This window comes from Heloderma suspectum, chromosome 2 (assembly GCF_057233095.1).
Source record: "Heloderma suspectum isolate Gila_16-S chromosome 2, 16-S_ref, whole genome shotgun sequence".
Lineage (NCBI taxonomy): Eukaryota > Metazoa > Chordata > Lepidosauria > Squamata > Helodermatidae > Heloderma > Heloderma suspectum.
Genome location: NC_139459.1, coordinates 212,357,591 through 212,375,122, shown reverse-complemented (window position 1 = coordinate 212,375,122; position 17,532 = coordinate 212,357,591). Strand labels below are relative to the sequence as shown.

Genomic DNA, 17,532 nt, shown 5'->3' with positions numbered 1-17,532 from the left:
CCATGTTCATTCTGTTTTACATGCTCTCACCCAGTTTCTTGGGTATCCTCTTCCAGATTAGTTGCCCCTCTTTACACATCTTCCTGTATTTAGATATTGAAGCCAGTATTGATAGCATGCTTTTTCTGCTCTGTTTTGGTGCTCAGCTGAAGTCCTTCCACAATGAGCTACTAACACAATTGGAGCAAAAGGTGGAACTGGATTCACGGTATCTAAGTGTAAGTAGCACACAACCTATTGGATCGCTCTGATGTAGCATTTTATTAGCAGAACTAGAAACGTTTCGGTTGCTCAAAGATGAAGGTAGGCAGAAGGAAAGTTGTGGTCTTGATGGACTACATCAGCTTGCTGGTTTTCTTGCAAAGAATGCTAGACTAGCTGGGCCTTGATTTAATTCTGCAAGGCACCTCTTAAGTTCTGACGTTATAAAGAAAATTGCATATTCAAGAACCCTTAATTCATATTACTTATGCAATACCTGTTAAGAGCATGCACATTCTTTGTAAATTCAAAAACACACTGATTCTAGTGTGTAGTTTAAAAAAAACAGGTCATATAAGCTTGAAGTTGGCTTGGCACTGTTTAATGTTTGCACAGTAGTTTGATATTGCATTCAGTCCAGTCATTTTGGATGTGATAATGTAAGAGGGGCGGGGAAAGAGTGCAGTTGACTTTCACATTCTGACCTTCCACATGGAGAAATATGGGGACAGGAAGAGGAACTTTCTCATCTCCCTTTGTGTGTGTCCCCACCACCACCACTGCCCTGTGTAGAAATTCCCCTTCAAACAGCTTGGAGAAGCCTAGGAAACAGTCCATTGTGTTTCCTGTCCACCACCACCCCAAAATTATTATTTATGGGTATATCTGGAATGGCTTTGAGTTACACTGAACTATTCCAGAAACACTGAACAGTATCTGGGAAACCATGTTAAAGGAATGGCTATGAATGGTTTCTGAATTGGGACTAGCTGCTTCTGTTCTGTTCAACTTTGTTAATCCAAGCAGAACTAGGAAAATTTATTTTCACATTCAGCATTTTCCACATTCCTTTTCTCATTTGTGCGGGAGCATAGCCAGAAAATATCTAGGTATAAAATAAACATGGCAGTTATGAGTTATTAAATCTTAGTGGAATTGTGCCACTTTATACTACAAATGTTAGAACATAAAAAGAGCTCTCCTGACTCAGGCCAAAGGCCTACCTAGTCCAGCGTTCTGTTCCTGCAGTGGCCAACTAGATGGCCCAGTGGGACTCCCAGAAGCAGAATAAGAGCACAATATATTCCCCAGCAACTGGTATTGAGAAGTGTGATAGGCTTATTCTCCATTAATTTGTCTAATCCCCTTTTAAAGTTGGCAGCCATCAGTATATCTTGTGGTAGCAAATTCCATGCACTGTGTGAAGAAGTACTGCCTTTTGTCTGTCCTGAATCTCTGACCATTAAGCTTCATGGGATGACTCCTGGATCTAGTGTTATGATAGGGAGAAAAATATCTCCCTGTCATAAAAGTTGAAGTAACTTTGTCAGGGAAGTTGAGGTGGGGATTTGTTTAAAGGGAATGTACAAACCCATTGTGTGTGTGTGTGTGTGTGTGTGTGTGTGTTCTAGTATCCAGGATGTTGAAATGTCCACTACCTTCCTCACACTCAGAATGAAGTAGAAACTTCTAGGGCTTGAAGACCCTGATAGCTACAGCTTAATCTAAGCCAAGAAGTCTAGCTTGTAAACAGATTGCTCTGCTTTAAATTAGCCAAGCATTAGTTTTGTAGAAAAGAACTTGTAGTAATTATAAGCTGATGCCATTTTAAAATAGTGTTACAGCCCCTCTTGGAAGAAAATGGTTTCTTTTCCAAATCTGGACCTGTCTATTCCATGGTAATCATGCCGACAGTGGTGTCTTTTTTCTTAGAAGTTTCTGTGCCTCAAATCAGTATTGGTGAACTAATGCTGACTTTGGATATAATTCTTTATTAAGACTTCCGAATTCGTAGCAAGCTATGACACAAGAAGGGGAAAGTTTCCCAAAACCAAACATGGCCCTTGCAGACATCTTATGCCACGTTGTGTTAAGGCTTTAAGCCTACACACTGCTAATATAGCTCCTGGAGCTCGTATCCCAGCTCTCTAGGTTACTGAGAATGTGTTTTCTGCACTTCTGTCATAGGAGGTCACTTTTGTTTCTAAACATGCACTCATCCAAAACATGCCCTCTGCAGCAGGTGTGAGATCAGGACTTTCTAGCCTGCAGGGAAGATGTAAACGGTGCTCATTAGGAGCAGAGGGTGGTGGTGGGAGAGAGGAATCTCTGCCCATCTCTTCAGCATATTAATCTTCCAGCTATTCAGCACTCCAACACTTTTTCCCATATTCAGGCCGCACTGAAGAAGTACCAGACTGAACAAAGAAATAAAGGCGATTCACTAGAGAAGTGCCAGGGTGAATTGAAGAAGCTTCGGAAGAAGAGCCAAGGGAGCAAGAACCCTCAGAAGTATTCTGACAAGGAACTGCAGGTAGGGACTGTTTTCCTGGAAGGCCCCTGGATTAAAAATCAGCTCTTGTTATCTTCACTGGTACTGAATAACCAGCAGGATCTGTATGGTACTCTTCTAACTACATATGGCCACACCTGTATTTTATCAGGTACTTAGTTTGGCATTACCAAGGTAGCTTGGCCATTTGCAGATCCGGTTATAGAAGCCAATTTGGATAATAGCTCTTTTGGCGCTGTAGCTCAGTGGCAAAGTTCATGCTTTGCATGCAGGAGGTCCCATGTTCAATCCTCGACATCTACAAATAGGGCTAGGAAGGAATCTTGCCTGAAACCCTGGAAAGCCGATGCCAGTCAGTATTGGCAGTACTGGGCAAGATGGACCAAGGGTCTGACTCGGTAGAAGGCAGCTTCCGATATTCTCATGTGTTTCCCATCAAGGAGGCATCAAGCCACTTTCTGTGGCAAAGAGCAGTGCAAACATTGGAATGTAAAGCTGCAATCCTATGCATATTTCCCTAGGAGTAAGTCCAATTGAACTCAGTGGGACTTGTTTCCAAGTAAACATCCATAGAGTTGGAGTGCATAGCTATGTGCAGCCTTATTCTTTATGGTATCTTGACTAATGTATGTATGTTTGGACTCTGAACTGCATTAGTAATTTGGTTTTTAGGTACCTCATGAAAGATACAGACCACAAGAGTTTGAAAAATCGTGGATTGGCTAAGATGCCTTTTATCAATGAAAGGTCTCCCCCCCCCCCCCCCCCGCTCCTCTGGCATTATTTTTGAATTACTCTTTCATCAATCCTAATATAATATAATTAATATAATATAATATAATATAATATAAAAACTTCTTCTACTGATGATATTTCCCACACCTGTTAATGTTCAATTGCTCTTTCCTCAGAGAGATAGATAGATAGATGCCTATTTGCCTATGCCGGAACAGTTTTTCATTAGGTAAGACAAATATCTATGCAGTGACTTCCGATTTCAAGCATACTTGAAAGCCTCATGCTGTTTTCTAATCAGATTTTGATTGTGTCCCCCAGAGACTGAGGCATAGAATATCTGTTGCCTGATGAGAACAACCAAGCACTGTTGCATGACTGTCAGATAAAATAAATTGTGCTCTTGGAAAAATGTGCTAAGTTTTCAAGGAGCAAAAGGCTTCCAGGTAGAAAAGATGGTGTGGAGGGGGTGTTGGGAGGCTAATTAATAACAACAACAGCAACATTGTATTGGTGCTGTGCAATGACAATCTGTTTCAGTGGCCCTGAAGACATGGAGACAGGGTGGCAATGCTCAGTGGGTAAATGGGTGTAGTGGCTTTGTTAATCTCTTTCTCCTCTGGAGGTTGGTGACTTCTCCAGTTGGTGCCCCACCTGCTGCAAACCTGCAAGCACAGCAAGTCTTAACAAGAATTTTATATGAATTCTATTAACATGTTCTGGCCTAAAGAAATCTGATTTATTGGTTGCAGTATTTTTCTCTATGCCTAGGAAAAATTACTGCCATATATCAGACTAGCAGGTGAAATTAGGAGCATAACAAGGGTTCTAAACCAATGAGAGAGATGTCCCCTTTGCCCTTAGTTACATCCTCCCAGGTTTCCTCCTACTCCTGGGCATTTTCCCCATCCCTCCTCTCTCTCAACCCTAAACTAGAAACAGCTTCCTGTGTCCATTTCTTGTGTGGGCATACCACTATCACTGCAATCTGGTAGCATGTTTTGCTTCACTGATGCAGTCTATAGATATATGTTCGTTAGTGCAGTGGTGGGCAACTTCTGGAGGTCTGGGGGCCAGTTTCACGCAGCAGTCCACAGTCCACATGGTGCTGCTCAGTCAGCGGCGTGCCTCCCCCCAAAAGTGGGGGGGGGGAGGTCTGGTATCCAGCAGCAAACTGTTCCATAGCGCTGCAGAGCACTACAATGCTTAAATTTCACTAATTTCCTTATCCTTAAAGCTGTGCTAATTTTGTTATCCCCATCCCCTCCAGCAACTTCCTGAGGGCTAGTTGGATGAGACAAGCAGCAGGCATGCCTGTACTGTACTCGTGGACAGGACAGGTTTACTTTCAGCAGTTCCATGTGAACCGTTCCTGCCTCGATGTACCCTGTACTGCTAGCAGCCACCCTGTGCTGAAGGATCAGAGAATAACCTGTGTTTATTGTGGGGATTAGGCTAACTATACTTTTCATCTTTGCTGAACAAAGCATGGAAGACAACAAATCTTTTGGCCTTTTCTATTTTTCTAGATGCAGGTGTAAGGAAATAATTGCCAGGTGATTAACATGAAGATTATGCTGGGGAGCACCACGTGTTATAATTGCATGAAAAAACAATGACTTAGTTTTTCTTAATTGGTGATGTGATTTGAAAAGAGCCCCTGAAGGGAAATAGGAGTGTTTATCAGCAATTGTCTCTCAGGCTGGATTCAGCTATTTGATGGCAGGCAGCATAAAATCTAAAATAATAAGTGAGCTTGTGAACATAGCTTTCACCCATTTTACAATTCTAAATGTAGCTTCCTACAGGTCTATTCTGAGATGCAATCAGTAGAAATGAAATTGCATTTTCAAATTTTTAAGTATCTATGACATATATTTGATGGTTTGCATGAGTCTTGTTGCCTAGCATAGCAGCCTTGAAGACTATTAAATTTGGCATGCACCTGAGCCTTTAAACCCATCTGAATGCCTGCTTCTTTTTAAATGCCAACGGAAAGCATTTTGCAAGAGACATCTATACAGATCATGAGCCTTGAATAGCTGCTGCTGAAGTCTCATGACTCTGAATCCATCCCATCTGCCTTGCAGTGTTGGCACTTCTGTAATGGCATATGTGCCGAAGGATACTATTTCTTTACGTTATTACATGCTTCCCAGGAAAGCACTCATACGTTTGGTTTTTTGCCATTTCTTCTTCTTTCAGGCGAATCTGAATAAATTCTATATTAAAAATTATTTCCCTTTCTAATCTTCTCTAAGTGGTCAGTCAACATTGGGCCTGCACCAGATCAGTAAATCCCCATTGTGCTTTTGCTTGAGGTTGCTACCATCTGCACACTTGAATGGATAAAGATCCAGTGTCAATTACCCCTAAGCTGCTGTGTTCAGATCAGCTAAGCCTGAGGGCTTGTTCCAGTTCAAGTGCACTGCAGAACAATTGCTGGGTAATGCATGTGAAAAAAAATAGTTAAGGATGCAGTATTTATGTGGATTTTGCATTCTGATAAGTGTGTCTCACATGCACTCCTTGGTAGGCACTTTCCATAAAGATAGCTACATTAGACCAGGGAGGTGGATGACTTAGGGCACAATTCCACTAGACAGCAGCTAGACAGCTATAGGATTTTTTGGTTCCCGGAAAACTGCCTCCCTGCCCACTCCCCCACCACCTCATAGGAGGCGCAGATCTTCCCTGGGCTCTGAGCTCGGATGAGCAGTGCGGAGTGGGGCAAAAGGGGCATTCTCAGGGGCAGGGAGTGCAGAAGTGGTGGTACGACACTTCCTATGCATCGTCCGGCTTCTCTGTCCCCCCACTCTGAGGTCCCATGGCTAGGCAGCCGAAATCCGCTATCTAGCCACAAGTGCAAGGCAGCAGGAGCATGGAGGAGAAGATCCCCTCTGCGCTCCTCCTGCCGTGCATTGGATAGGCGGTTGCCTCTGAGTTCAGAGGCAGCCGCCTCTCCACATAGGTTTTCTCCCTTACTGATGTAAGCCAGCGATGTGAACAAAAGCCCTAAACGATGAAAGGAGATGGACAGACTTCTGTAAATATAAGTACACCTTATCAGTATCTGTTGCCATGGGAGTGCTGAGCAGAGCCTGCTGGGGAGATTTTGGCTCTGGTGATGGAAAGTCCCCTGACCTGATAGTTGAATGAATGAATGAATGAATGAATGAATGAATGAATGAATACATATATCCAATAACTAATGTTGTTTTACTTACCTCTTTGAAGCAACATCATTGGTATGATTCCATTTTTAATAGTATCACAACAGAGTAACCATCTACTTCTAAACAAAGAACCAGGAAGTAGTGACAAAACACCACAGCAATGCATGGAGGAATAAGCCTTTACCCCATAGCAACAGAGTAAGTCTGTAACCAGGGTGGATCAACAGCAACCACAAAATAAGACAAAGCCAGTTACAGTCATCTCTGTTGCTGCATTCTACCATGTAAAGTTTGTATTCTCCCCCCTTCCCACACCTTTCCATATGATTTTCTTTAGGGTTAATGTTGCTACTCAAAGTCTTTAACAGCAGTGCTGCCAAGAGGACCTACTTCTGGTTCCTCGATTGAACTAAAAAAAAAAGTCAAGATGGTTACTACTAACCATATATGATGGCTGGGGTAGCACAGTTTTGCCGGTGACTAGTTGTGGGTGGGGGGCCCCGCAAATAGTAATGTTTCGTAAGCCCAAGATCTATATTGGGCTTTCCCATGCTACTTTATTCTGGTTTACATAACTCATCTTTCTGATACGGGAACATTTCTGTAGCGATCTTGAATTTGTTTCAGACAAGATGTAGTAACTTTTGTTGCTTCCTGACTTTGGCCTGATTCCATGCTATTTCTGCTGATTTCTAAATGCCAGCTATACTATCAAGGAACTGTCTTGCTATCCATTGTATTCTGCAAACTCCTCTGAACTGCACCAACTGCCTGTGGTCAATGAGCAGCTAGTTGGTACAGGGTATCCTGCTGGTCATAAATATGAACAATGCATGTGCAGGGAGGATTTCCTTTTGACCATAGACTAAAGAGCCGCCAAAAATGGCTGTGAAACGCAATCTTGGCTGCATATCTCTTGATCTCGCATTGACACCCAATTTTGTTCTGTGAGCCTGTGATCATGTTGTTGACAGTAGTTATTTTAAAAACAGAGCACTGCTTCCTTCCTGGCAGCGGAGTTAACACAGATGCTCCTGGCTTATAGAATTCTTTCTCTTTCCCCCTAAAACTGGCGGAGAAACATCTGTATAGCTAATCTGTGGATGTAAGTGGGAGATTGCTGATGCTGGAGGCAGAAAGTACCCATGCTTTGTTGCCTGGCCAGTCACACCACAGACTTTTGAAGGCTATTTTTTCTGATTGGCAAAAGATGTTATATACCTATCCAGTAACAACAATACCACCCCACCACCCTACCCTAGTCTTGGTATCTAAAGAAAAACATAAATTTATTTGCTGGAAGAGAAATCCATTACTATTTAGGAAGGCTCCTAGACTTTTCTTTAGTAGGTATGTTTGTTTAACTGTCTGTTAAACATAACTTAGATCTTCTGTAATCTCTTGTTTTCATATTTTAGAACTGCAGGAAGTTTAAAAGCTTATTTTGTGTGTATCTATTGTTTGCAGAATTGCAGTGTTTTGTCATTGTCCTGAAGCTTAAAAAAAAACTGTTCAAGGAAAAAGGACAAACGGCTGTGTTGGAGATAAGGCTGAATAAATATCCAACTCTGAGTTTGCATTAGGCAGGCCTAACATGTGAGGAATTGAACAGGCTTCTCTCTGATTGCTTTGCTAAATGGCGTATAAGAATTTCGACAAACCAAGTTACCTCAAAGGACTAATCAACCTAAAAGATAGACTTGAAGTTCCCATTCTGGGCAGGAATACCATTTTGGAAAGTTTGTGTATTTTGGAGGCATGAGGTGAAAAGTGGGGGAAACAGGATGTTTTTAAGAATTGAAAAGCAGGGCATTGCACTTACATGAACCCCAACACACCATTCTTTAGAATAGCAGGTGGTAGGTATCCATTTGGAGGGAAGAACTTCCATGGCCCCCAGAATCTGAGCCCTGCTAACACCAAAACTCTGTCCTTAATGGAGTTTGGTCAACTCATGTCAGTTTATGCATCAAGCACTTGTATCTGACGTTGTTGTTGTTGTTGTTGTTGTTGTATTTATTTATACTCTGCCTTTTTCCCAGTACTGGGACACAAGGCAGCTTACAAAAATTAAAACATGAAAATATACAAAAGTTAAAATATAAATCAAACAACAATACAATTAAAATTATATCAAAACATTAAAACAGCATTTTAGCAGCTCACCCCCAGGTTCCAACTATGTCCCAAAGGCCTGCTGGAACAAGAATGTTTTGGCCTGCCTCCGGAAACACATCAAGGAGGGAGCCATCCTAGCCTCCCTAGGAAGGGTGTTCCACAGTCGTGGGGCAGCCACTGAGAAGGCCTTCTCCCGGGTTCCCACCAAACGTGCCAGTGACGGTGGTGGGACTGAGAGAAGGGCCTCCCCAGAAGATCTCAGGACACGGGCAAGTTCATAAGGGAGGATACGGTCTTTCAGGTAACCTGGACCAGAACCGTTAGGAACCATAGGCCAGCACTTTGAATTGTGCCCAGAAACAGACTGGAAGCCAGGGAAGCTGTTTTAACAAGGGAATTGTATGCTCCCTGTAACAAGCCCCAGTCAGCAGACTGGCAACAGCTCCTTGAACCAACTGCAGTTTCCGAACACTCTTCATAGGCAGCCCCACATAGAGCGTGTTGCAGTAATCCAAACGGGATGTAACTAAGGCATGTGTCACCGTGGCCAGATCAGACATCTCCAGGAACGGGTGCAGTTGGCACACTAGTTTTAACTGTGCAAAAGCACTCCTGGCCACCGCTGAAACCTGAGCATCCAGGCTTAGGGCTGGTGGAAAGGAGTAGTAGAGCTGGGCATCATCAGCATATTGGTGGCACTGAACTCCAAAACTCTGGACAACCTCTCCCAGCAGTTTCATATAGATATTAAATAGCATGGGGGACAGAACAGAACCCTGAGGGACCCCACAAGTTAACAGCCACGGAGTTGAACAGTACCCCCAAGTCCCATCCCAGCGAGGCGTCCCAGAGGAATACCATGGTCGATGGTATCGAATGCTGCTGAGTGGTCCAGCAGAACTAACAGGGACACACTCCCCCTGTCCAGTTCCTGGTGTAGGTCATCCACCAAGGCAATCAAAGCTGTCTCCGTCCCATATCCAGGCCTGAAACCAGATTGAAATGGATCAAGATAATTCGTTTCATCCAGGAACCCCTGGAGCTGGGAGGTCTCCACACACTCTAATACCTTGCCCCAAAATGGTACTTTAGAGACTGGACGATAGTTATCTAGTATGGAGGGGTTCAGGGAAGGCTTCTTCAACAGAGGTCTCACAACCACCTCTTTTAAGCATAATGGAACAATACCTTGTTCCAAAGAGGCATTAACTGCTCCCGTTATCCACTCAGCCAGTCCTCCTCTGGTCTCTTTAATAAGCCAGGAAGGACAAGGATCTAGCATACATGTGGTGGCTCTCACTGCTCCAAGGATCCTGTCCACATCCTCGGGCTGCACAAATTGAAAAGAATCCATCAACACTGAACAAGCAGGAGCCAAAGTGACATCCACAGGATCTGCATCAACTACAGCATCCAAGTCAGAATGGATCCGAGTGATTTTATCAGCAAAGTGCTGAGCAAATTGTTCACAGCGGCCTGTCGAGCGGTCAGAATGTTCATCACATGGGCCAGGATGTAGAAGGCCCCTGGCCACTCAAAACAGCTCAGCTAGCTGGCTCCTTGCAGATGCAATGGTGGCAGAAAAGAAAGACTTCTTTGCTGCCCTCACTGCCATGGAGTAGGCTTTCAAATAAGCTCTAGCCCGTGTTCTATCGGACTCGTTCCAAGTTTTCTGCCAACGTTGCTCTAGTCTCCGTCTCATTCGCTTCATCGCCGCCAGTTCCCTAGAGAACCAGGGTGCAGGTCTGGCTCCACTCCGTGAGAGGGGACGCTCAGGAGCGATTGCGTCCACCGCCCGGCCATTTCCCTATTCCAGAGACCAGCCAGCCAGGGCTTCGACAGAATCGCCTGCCGAGGCAGCAGGAAAATCCCCGAGAGCCGTCAGGAAACCATCCAGAACCATCAGCCTCCTGCGGCGGACCAGCTTGATCGGTCCCCCACCCCTGCAGAGGCACTGAGTTCCAGTGAGTCTAAACCCACCAGGTAGTGATCTGACCATGACAACGGAACAACAGAAAGTTCCTCCACACCCAGATCACCGTCATCCTGCCCAGCATAGAAAACTAGGTCTAGAGTGTGACCTGCTGTATGAGTGGGGCCAGAAACCTCTTGGGACAGACCCATGGTCGTCATGGAGGACATGAAGTCCTGAGCCACTCCCAACAGGGCAGCCTCAGCATGGATGTTGAAGTCCCCCAGCAGAACAAGCCGAGGGGACTCCATCACCGCCACCAAGATCACCCCGGCTAGCTCAGGAAGGGAGACTGTTGGGCAGCGGGGTGGGCGGTACACCAACAGAATCCCTATTCTGTCCCGAGCTCCCACTTTTAAGTAAACACACTCAAACCCAGTAGACTGTGGGCCAGGGCACCTGGTGAGAGGGATAGTATTACAATAGACCACCGCAACTCCGCCCCCCTCCCCCCAGTCTAGCCTGCTGTTCTACAAAAAATGCTGGGGGACAAAGCTGAGATAGATTAACACCCCCAACTTCATCCAACCAGGTCTCTGTAATACATGCCAGGTCAGCATGCTCATCCAGGATCAAATCCTGTATGGCAGCTGTCTTGCCATTCACTGACCTGGCATTCACCAACAGTATTTTCAACCCAGGGGGACTGCTGCCAAGGGTATGCAGGTTATTTGTACTGGGGGACTGCTTAGGGACAATCAGGACCCTGTTATGGTCCCCGCTGCCCTGAACATGCAACTGTCTCCCCCCACCATATCTCCCTCTGCCCTGTATAGTTGTGATGGCTGCTCCCTGTGTCCCTTCATCTCCCCTTCTTTCTTTTAAACACATCCCTCAAAAGATAGATGTGTAACCAACACCTCCACCCCACCCTTCCGTTGACAAGGGGCAGGGCCCTCGCCCTCGTGTTCCCCCAAAGGGGCAAGCCCCTGCCATCCCCCTCAAGAGCCTAACTTTTATGCCCCCAGCCCAGAAAGATGACAGAATTGGGCTGGGAGGGGGTGGCAGTCCTGGGAGAAGCTGCTGAGTCAGGGCCTTAATCTTGCGAAGAGGCAGCACTCACAGTGATGTGGTGGATCAGGAGTCCCAGAGGCAGAAGCAGAGGTCACAGCAAGCAGCACACTCCCTCTCCTTCCACCTTGCAGTTGTTCTTGGTTGGGATCCTCCTCTCTCTTCCAAGGAAAGGTGTTACTGTTACTTTGCTGCTTCCAGGGCGATTGTTTATTCCCTGTCTTGGAACTCCTAATTCAGCTGCTCTGCTCTGTTCTACTCTGCTCTGCTGCTGATGGGATTGGGTCTATCAACCACAACCAACCTGCTAATTATTCCAAAGCTGGATAGATGGCATATCTGTCAGGGACATATCAGACCCTTTAACTTCAGAAGCAGCTTCTAAAGATCTGTTCTTCTAATTTTGTTCAGTGTCACCACAGCCACAATGTACTGGAATGATATGAATACATATAATTGTTTCCTCTAAATACCAGCTTAAGACCTTCCTCCCTTTAACCATTCACTAAGGCACTACTAGTCTTATAAATTTTCCCAGGTTTGTTTTATTTATTTATTTATTGGATTTATTAGCTGCCCATCTAACCCACCCCAAATGCCTGCCTGAACCGCCAGGTTTTCAAAGCCCAGCAGAAGTTCATCAAAGAGGGGGCATGGTGGATATCACTAGGGAGGGAATTTCACAGAGTGGGGGCCACCACAGAAAAGGCCCTCTCCCTAGACCTCACCAGCCTAGCTGTCCTGGCTGATGGGACAGACAGAAGGCCTTCCAAGGCCTATCTCATTAAGCGGCATCCCTAGTGTTGTTGGAGGTGCTCCTTAAGATAGACTGGGCCGGAACCATATGGAATGGGTTCATTTGGGGCACAGGCCATGTGCGTGCTTAATCTGATTGAACATGAGACCAGACTCCTGTGCTTTCGATAGTTTTTGTAGAAGGAGAAACTTGCATGTGCCTTGTTGCCTACCATTGCAGCGGTGTGATGGGGCAGGGGAGGCACCTGCTGAAATTCTCCCTGCTTTAAAGGCACTTGAACCTATTGGCTGAATGCAACGTATTTTCTCATGACTGGAGCAAACATTACAAGAGACTGTACCATTCCCACATACCCTATTTCCTGATAGACGTTTCCTGCAGAACTAGTAAGATTTCCTATGTTTGTGAGCTGGTAGTGGTGGCAAGAGTACACATGAACATTGGTGTTACCTTCTAAACTCAGGTAGTAGTAAACTGCTAATCGAGCCTGGTGTGCTGCAATCCCTATCTGGATGTTAACAGCTGGAGTGTTTGCTGCTCCCTGGGAATTATCTTTTTGCTACCTTCTAGCACTCGATAGCTTAATCTTCAGAGACTTTTAGAATGACTTTCTTGGAGGAGAAGGCTATCAATGGCCACTAGTCATGATGGCTATATGCTACCTTCAGTATCAGAGGCAGTATGCCTATGTACACCAGTTGCTGGGGAACATGGGTGGGATGACTCCTGTCCTGCTTGTAGGTTTCCCATCGACAGCTGGCTGTCCACTGTGTGAACAGAATGTTGGACGAATGGGACCTTGGTCTGATCCAGCATGGCTCTCCTTATGTTCTTACTCAAACGTAATTTAGTCTGCATAACTATGAATTCATGGACACAAGTCAGAAAGGATCATTTCAGCTCTAGTGAGGCATCTTGTCAAACACAAACTTCAAAAAATCCCTTCCTATCACTACTCAGTCACATTTTGCTGGTTTGTAGCTTGCTACTGTGATTCAGAGAGTACACTTCTAGACTTGGAACCGTTTGCAGTCTGATCCTGTGCGTGTTTACCTAGAAGTTAGTGCTACTGCGTAAAATAAGGCCTACTCCCATGTACACTTCTATAGGAATATAGCCATAAAATAAGCTTGATTCTCTGTCTCATCTGGAATGTGACTCAATGGCTAGTCACTCTGAAATGGTCCCTCCTCTTTGAACTTGAATTTGTGTAGTTTACATATTCTAGTACTGGATTCTTTCTACCCCTGCTAGATTAAAAAGTCCTTCAATATGCCATTCTGTCTTGAAGATAATTCTGCACCATTGTGTTGTCACAATCAAGTGTGTTATATTTGCTACCATGAGACTTCCTTCCCCAGCTCTAAATAATTTTATTGTTAATACACACCTTTGACATCTTTGTGTGTGGGGAGGGAGAACATAAAAGGGGTATCAGCATGGCTAAACAATGATCAGGTGCTTATTAGCTTTAAACAAAGTGCATGTGCAGATCTATTTAGTGCTCTAACTGGACTTAAATCTGAAGCATCACATCCTAAAAGCTTCTCCCTGTTTTGCTAGCCACCCACCCTGAAGTATGATGGGCCTGCCAGCTGGGTGCTAAATTAACTGCCTGGTCCTATGAGCCACTGCACTGAGACAGGCTCATAAAAGCAGGTGTCAGGGTCCTGTCACCAAACCCATCCCTAACACTGGCAGGGTAGCTACCATTAGTGCCAGTGTACCAGTGCTGTTCCTCTATGCCACATAAGTGGTTTACTTCGACGGGGGAGGAAAAGCTGGCAATAGCCCATGTTAAAAATGTCCTATGTGTGGGGTGTAGAACTGATCAAGAGGTGGAAGAAGCAGCATAGCCCTGCTCTCTTGATCCTTCATATAGAATCTTTCTTATAGTAAATCAGGCAAGGTTAGATGATAGAATTGGGCTGCTTATTCTTAAGAATTTCTTCACATTGTGCTATCCCTTGTTCCATTTTGCATGTCTAGGTATCAAAACCCGGAACTTGGTATTTATTTCTAGAATGTTTCTGTGGATGGGCTAAGCAGAATCTAACTTGGATCTAAGTATTTAGGTGTCTTCCAAGAGGGATGGAGGCTGTCTCCTCTTCTCTGAATAATTTCTAATGCTTCATCACTATTTGTTTAAATAGCCTGGAGTTCTTATAAAATTTCCATAATTGAAGCCTCATTTTGATATTCCCAGAAGGAGAAATAATTTTAGCTATAGGTCAGGGAACTCTTAATAAATGGGGAGTTGGGCTTGAACCAGGACGTATGTGTTTTATGTAAGAGAGACATTAGGAAAAATTATGTTAAAAGCCCAGAGGTACTTATGCTTAAAGGGTATCAGTTCTCAAAAAACTGAATTGCTGATTCACTAGGGACCAAGGAATGAAAAGTAGCCCAATTAATAGCCTTTTAGTGCTGGATTTAAGCATTCTTCATTGGCCTTAATTTCATCTGTCAGACTTAATTCTGCAGTTCCACAATTAATTCCACAAGTTCTTTGCCTATAGTAGTGTTGAGCTGGCTGAATCTAGTAAATCCCTTCTTAGAATTAGAACTCTGCTTATAACATTATGCACAGAAGTGTTGGAAGTTATTTATTTATGGAGTGCCTGAAATGCTGGGCACTGTACAGAAGAGAAAATCAAGACAAGTCTCTGCACATGCCCCCTAAGTTACTCAAATTTAGTAGGGTTCAGAGATGTAGATGTATCTGCCAATAAATTACTGTGCAGACTATTTGTTGGATTCTCTTAAGCATACAAAGCATTTGCAGGGCTGAATAGGGGGTGACATTGCTCTAGAGCAGACTCCAGAACAATATTCCAAGCTGGGTTCCGCTGATTGTCTGCCATAGCTTGTGGGTGCCTGCAACTTTTCCCTCCCCCATATCCTCTGGCGAATGTAGAAGACTTTTAAAATAATGGAAAACAGAAAAAGTCAGCCAAAATACACCTGTCATTTGTTAACCTAAGGCTTAGCAAAAACTTATATAAGAAAACATAATATTTTGGGAAAAAATAATTGCACATTACCATTAAACCTATGTTTCCAGAAATTAATAAACAATGGCCATCTTTCTATAAATCTGTCTGTGATCAGTTATTGATAAATACATTAATTTTGGTTAGTAAAGCTATTTCCCATATCTTCTTAAGCCATTCAGAAATCTGTTGAATGTTTGTTGATTCCAGTTCTTAGCTATACATATTCTTGCATCTACCAGTACATCCAATGGTGTCTGTCTAACAATGGAGCAGTATCCATCAGCAGGACAGATTCCACTTTAATCCCCTGCAGCCCCCCCCCCCCCACTTGTGCCTTTCCAAAATCTGCTCTAGTTGGTTGGGGGACCCTCTGGACCAGATTTTGGGAGCGAGCTACGGGCTGCAGGGCAGAGGTGAGGAAGTTCTGTTGTACACAACATTGGATTTAGGTATCTGTATTAATTGTAGATCTTCTGATTCTACCTCCTCTTTAAGATAACCTGGTAAAATTATTTTCGGGTCTGGTAATTTGATACCCTTTAATTCAATTAATTAAAGGCAATATATCTGACCAATATTGTGTAATTCTTCAATAAAGTAAAAAAAATGCAAGAAATCAGCATTTGGAAATTGGCATCTCTAAGCTTGGATATATTCACTCTATGTGGAATTGAATACCACTGATAGTTTTTTTAAGTTTCCCTTTTAGATCAGTGCTAATCAGATTGCTTTGTACATGATTCAGTATCCCTGCCCATTCAATCTCTGTCCCGCCTTTAAAAAAGAAAATGGCATAGTACTGAATTGTAAGCTTTGCTAATGAGATTAATTGAACAGAACACCATTATTCAAGTTCCAAGTTGGACTTTTTCCTGTATAGTAGTATATTTTAATGTGCCTACCTTGAAAAACTGAAATACTCAATGCATAGTAGCATTTGACTAAGATTCAGAACTCCAAGACTACCTCTATTGTTTTTTCTGATAAAGCGTACTAGCTGAAGCTCTTGGGTCCATACTTTGCATGCACATGGAAGTAGTAGTAGGGATTCTCACTGCTCTTCATCTCAGTGCAAAGCAAGAGGGAGATGACCTCTGTCTATGTCTCTTTCTCTCCTTCATATGAGAGGTCCATCGGCCTTCTGAATTCTCTGAAATGTGTGGGGATGTTATAACCTGCATGTTATAACTGGGCAAGTGGTGGTCAGGAAGTAATCTGGTTGTCAGATGCAACTCCACCTGTGCAGTCCTGCTTCCGAAGTAGCATCCTCTTGCTCTGCTATGGATCTATTCCTATTGTGACCTTTCAAACAACCACCACTAGTTCTGGAGCAGTTATTATACACCAGGGGTGTAGAACCTCAGGTCTGTGGATCAAATCTCTCCCTCTGGGGTTCCCCAGATGGCCCCACCCTCTTTCCCCTCACCAAGATTGTTTGGGGGTTTCCTGGCTTTTGTGCAGTTTTTTCCTATTCTGAATGGTTCAAATACCTCTCCTAAGAGTTAGTTTCCAGCAGTAAGAATGTTAAGCTACAATATTCTGACCATATCCCTTTTTTACTTTTGGACATCCCCCCCCCCCCCCCGGAATGCAACCTCCAGGACCTTCTCCAAAATGGAATTCAGCCCTTGCGCTGAAAGAGGTTTCACCCCCCCTGGTATACACTGGAAGAAGGAGAAAGCATTTCCTTTTTAACATGTGACAGTTTGCTAGAAGACAGTGTGTTTTGCATCCATATGGTAATAGCAATCCAGTTGCTATAGGCTGGGGGAGGGGATGGGGGAGGACAAGACACAGGATTGGAAATGTTTAAAGCAGAGGGAACATTTGCTATGGATTTGTTGAGTTGTATAGAAATAACGGGTTGCTGTACAAAAGGAAGAAAAGGGTACTAGTCTGCTTTCCTAGGGTCTTTCCACAGTATTAGGTTTTTCTTTGTAAAATTTTAAAATAGAACAACAAAAAGATGCTACTTTAAAGCTGAGTAAATAACAGGAGGTTTTAAAATGAGGTCAAAGTTTTACACAGAAAATATAAATATTGGGTGGAATTCAACATCATGCAGGCCAATGTCTGCTCACACAACGGTACTTTCTCCCTCTCTCCTCCCTGCCGCACCTCCAAAACTATGCTCTGGAGGATCCTCCAGCCCTCTGGGGCAGGTTTTGATGGTGCACAGGGCTGCAGGGGGAGAGGGAAAGCACTCCCTCCTGGTTCTGCTGGTGGAAGCAGAATTGGATTGCACCCATTATGTTTCAGACGTTACATGCCTT

At 44.0% G+C, this 17,532-nt stretch overlaps 1 protein-coding gene across 9 annotated transcripts in view; it reads left to right on the top strand.

Annotated features, from left to right (window-relative positions):
* Nucleotides 1-17,532, top strand: part of BAIAP2 (BAR/IMD domain containing adaptor protein 2) — a 195,581-nt gene that overhangs the window by 121,046 nt on the left and 57,003 nt on the right. For all 9 annotated transcript variants that reach the window (XM_084837719.1, XM_084837717.1, XM_084837718.1 and 6 more), the window contains 2 exons: nucleotides 147-218; nucleotides 2,378-2,515. In XM_084837719.1, the coding sequence (XP_084693845.1) occupies nucleotides 147-218; nucleotides 2,378-2,515 (210 nt within the window). The remainder of the gene's footprint in view (nucleotides 1-146; nucleotides 219-2,377; nucleotides 2,516-17,532) is intronic.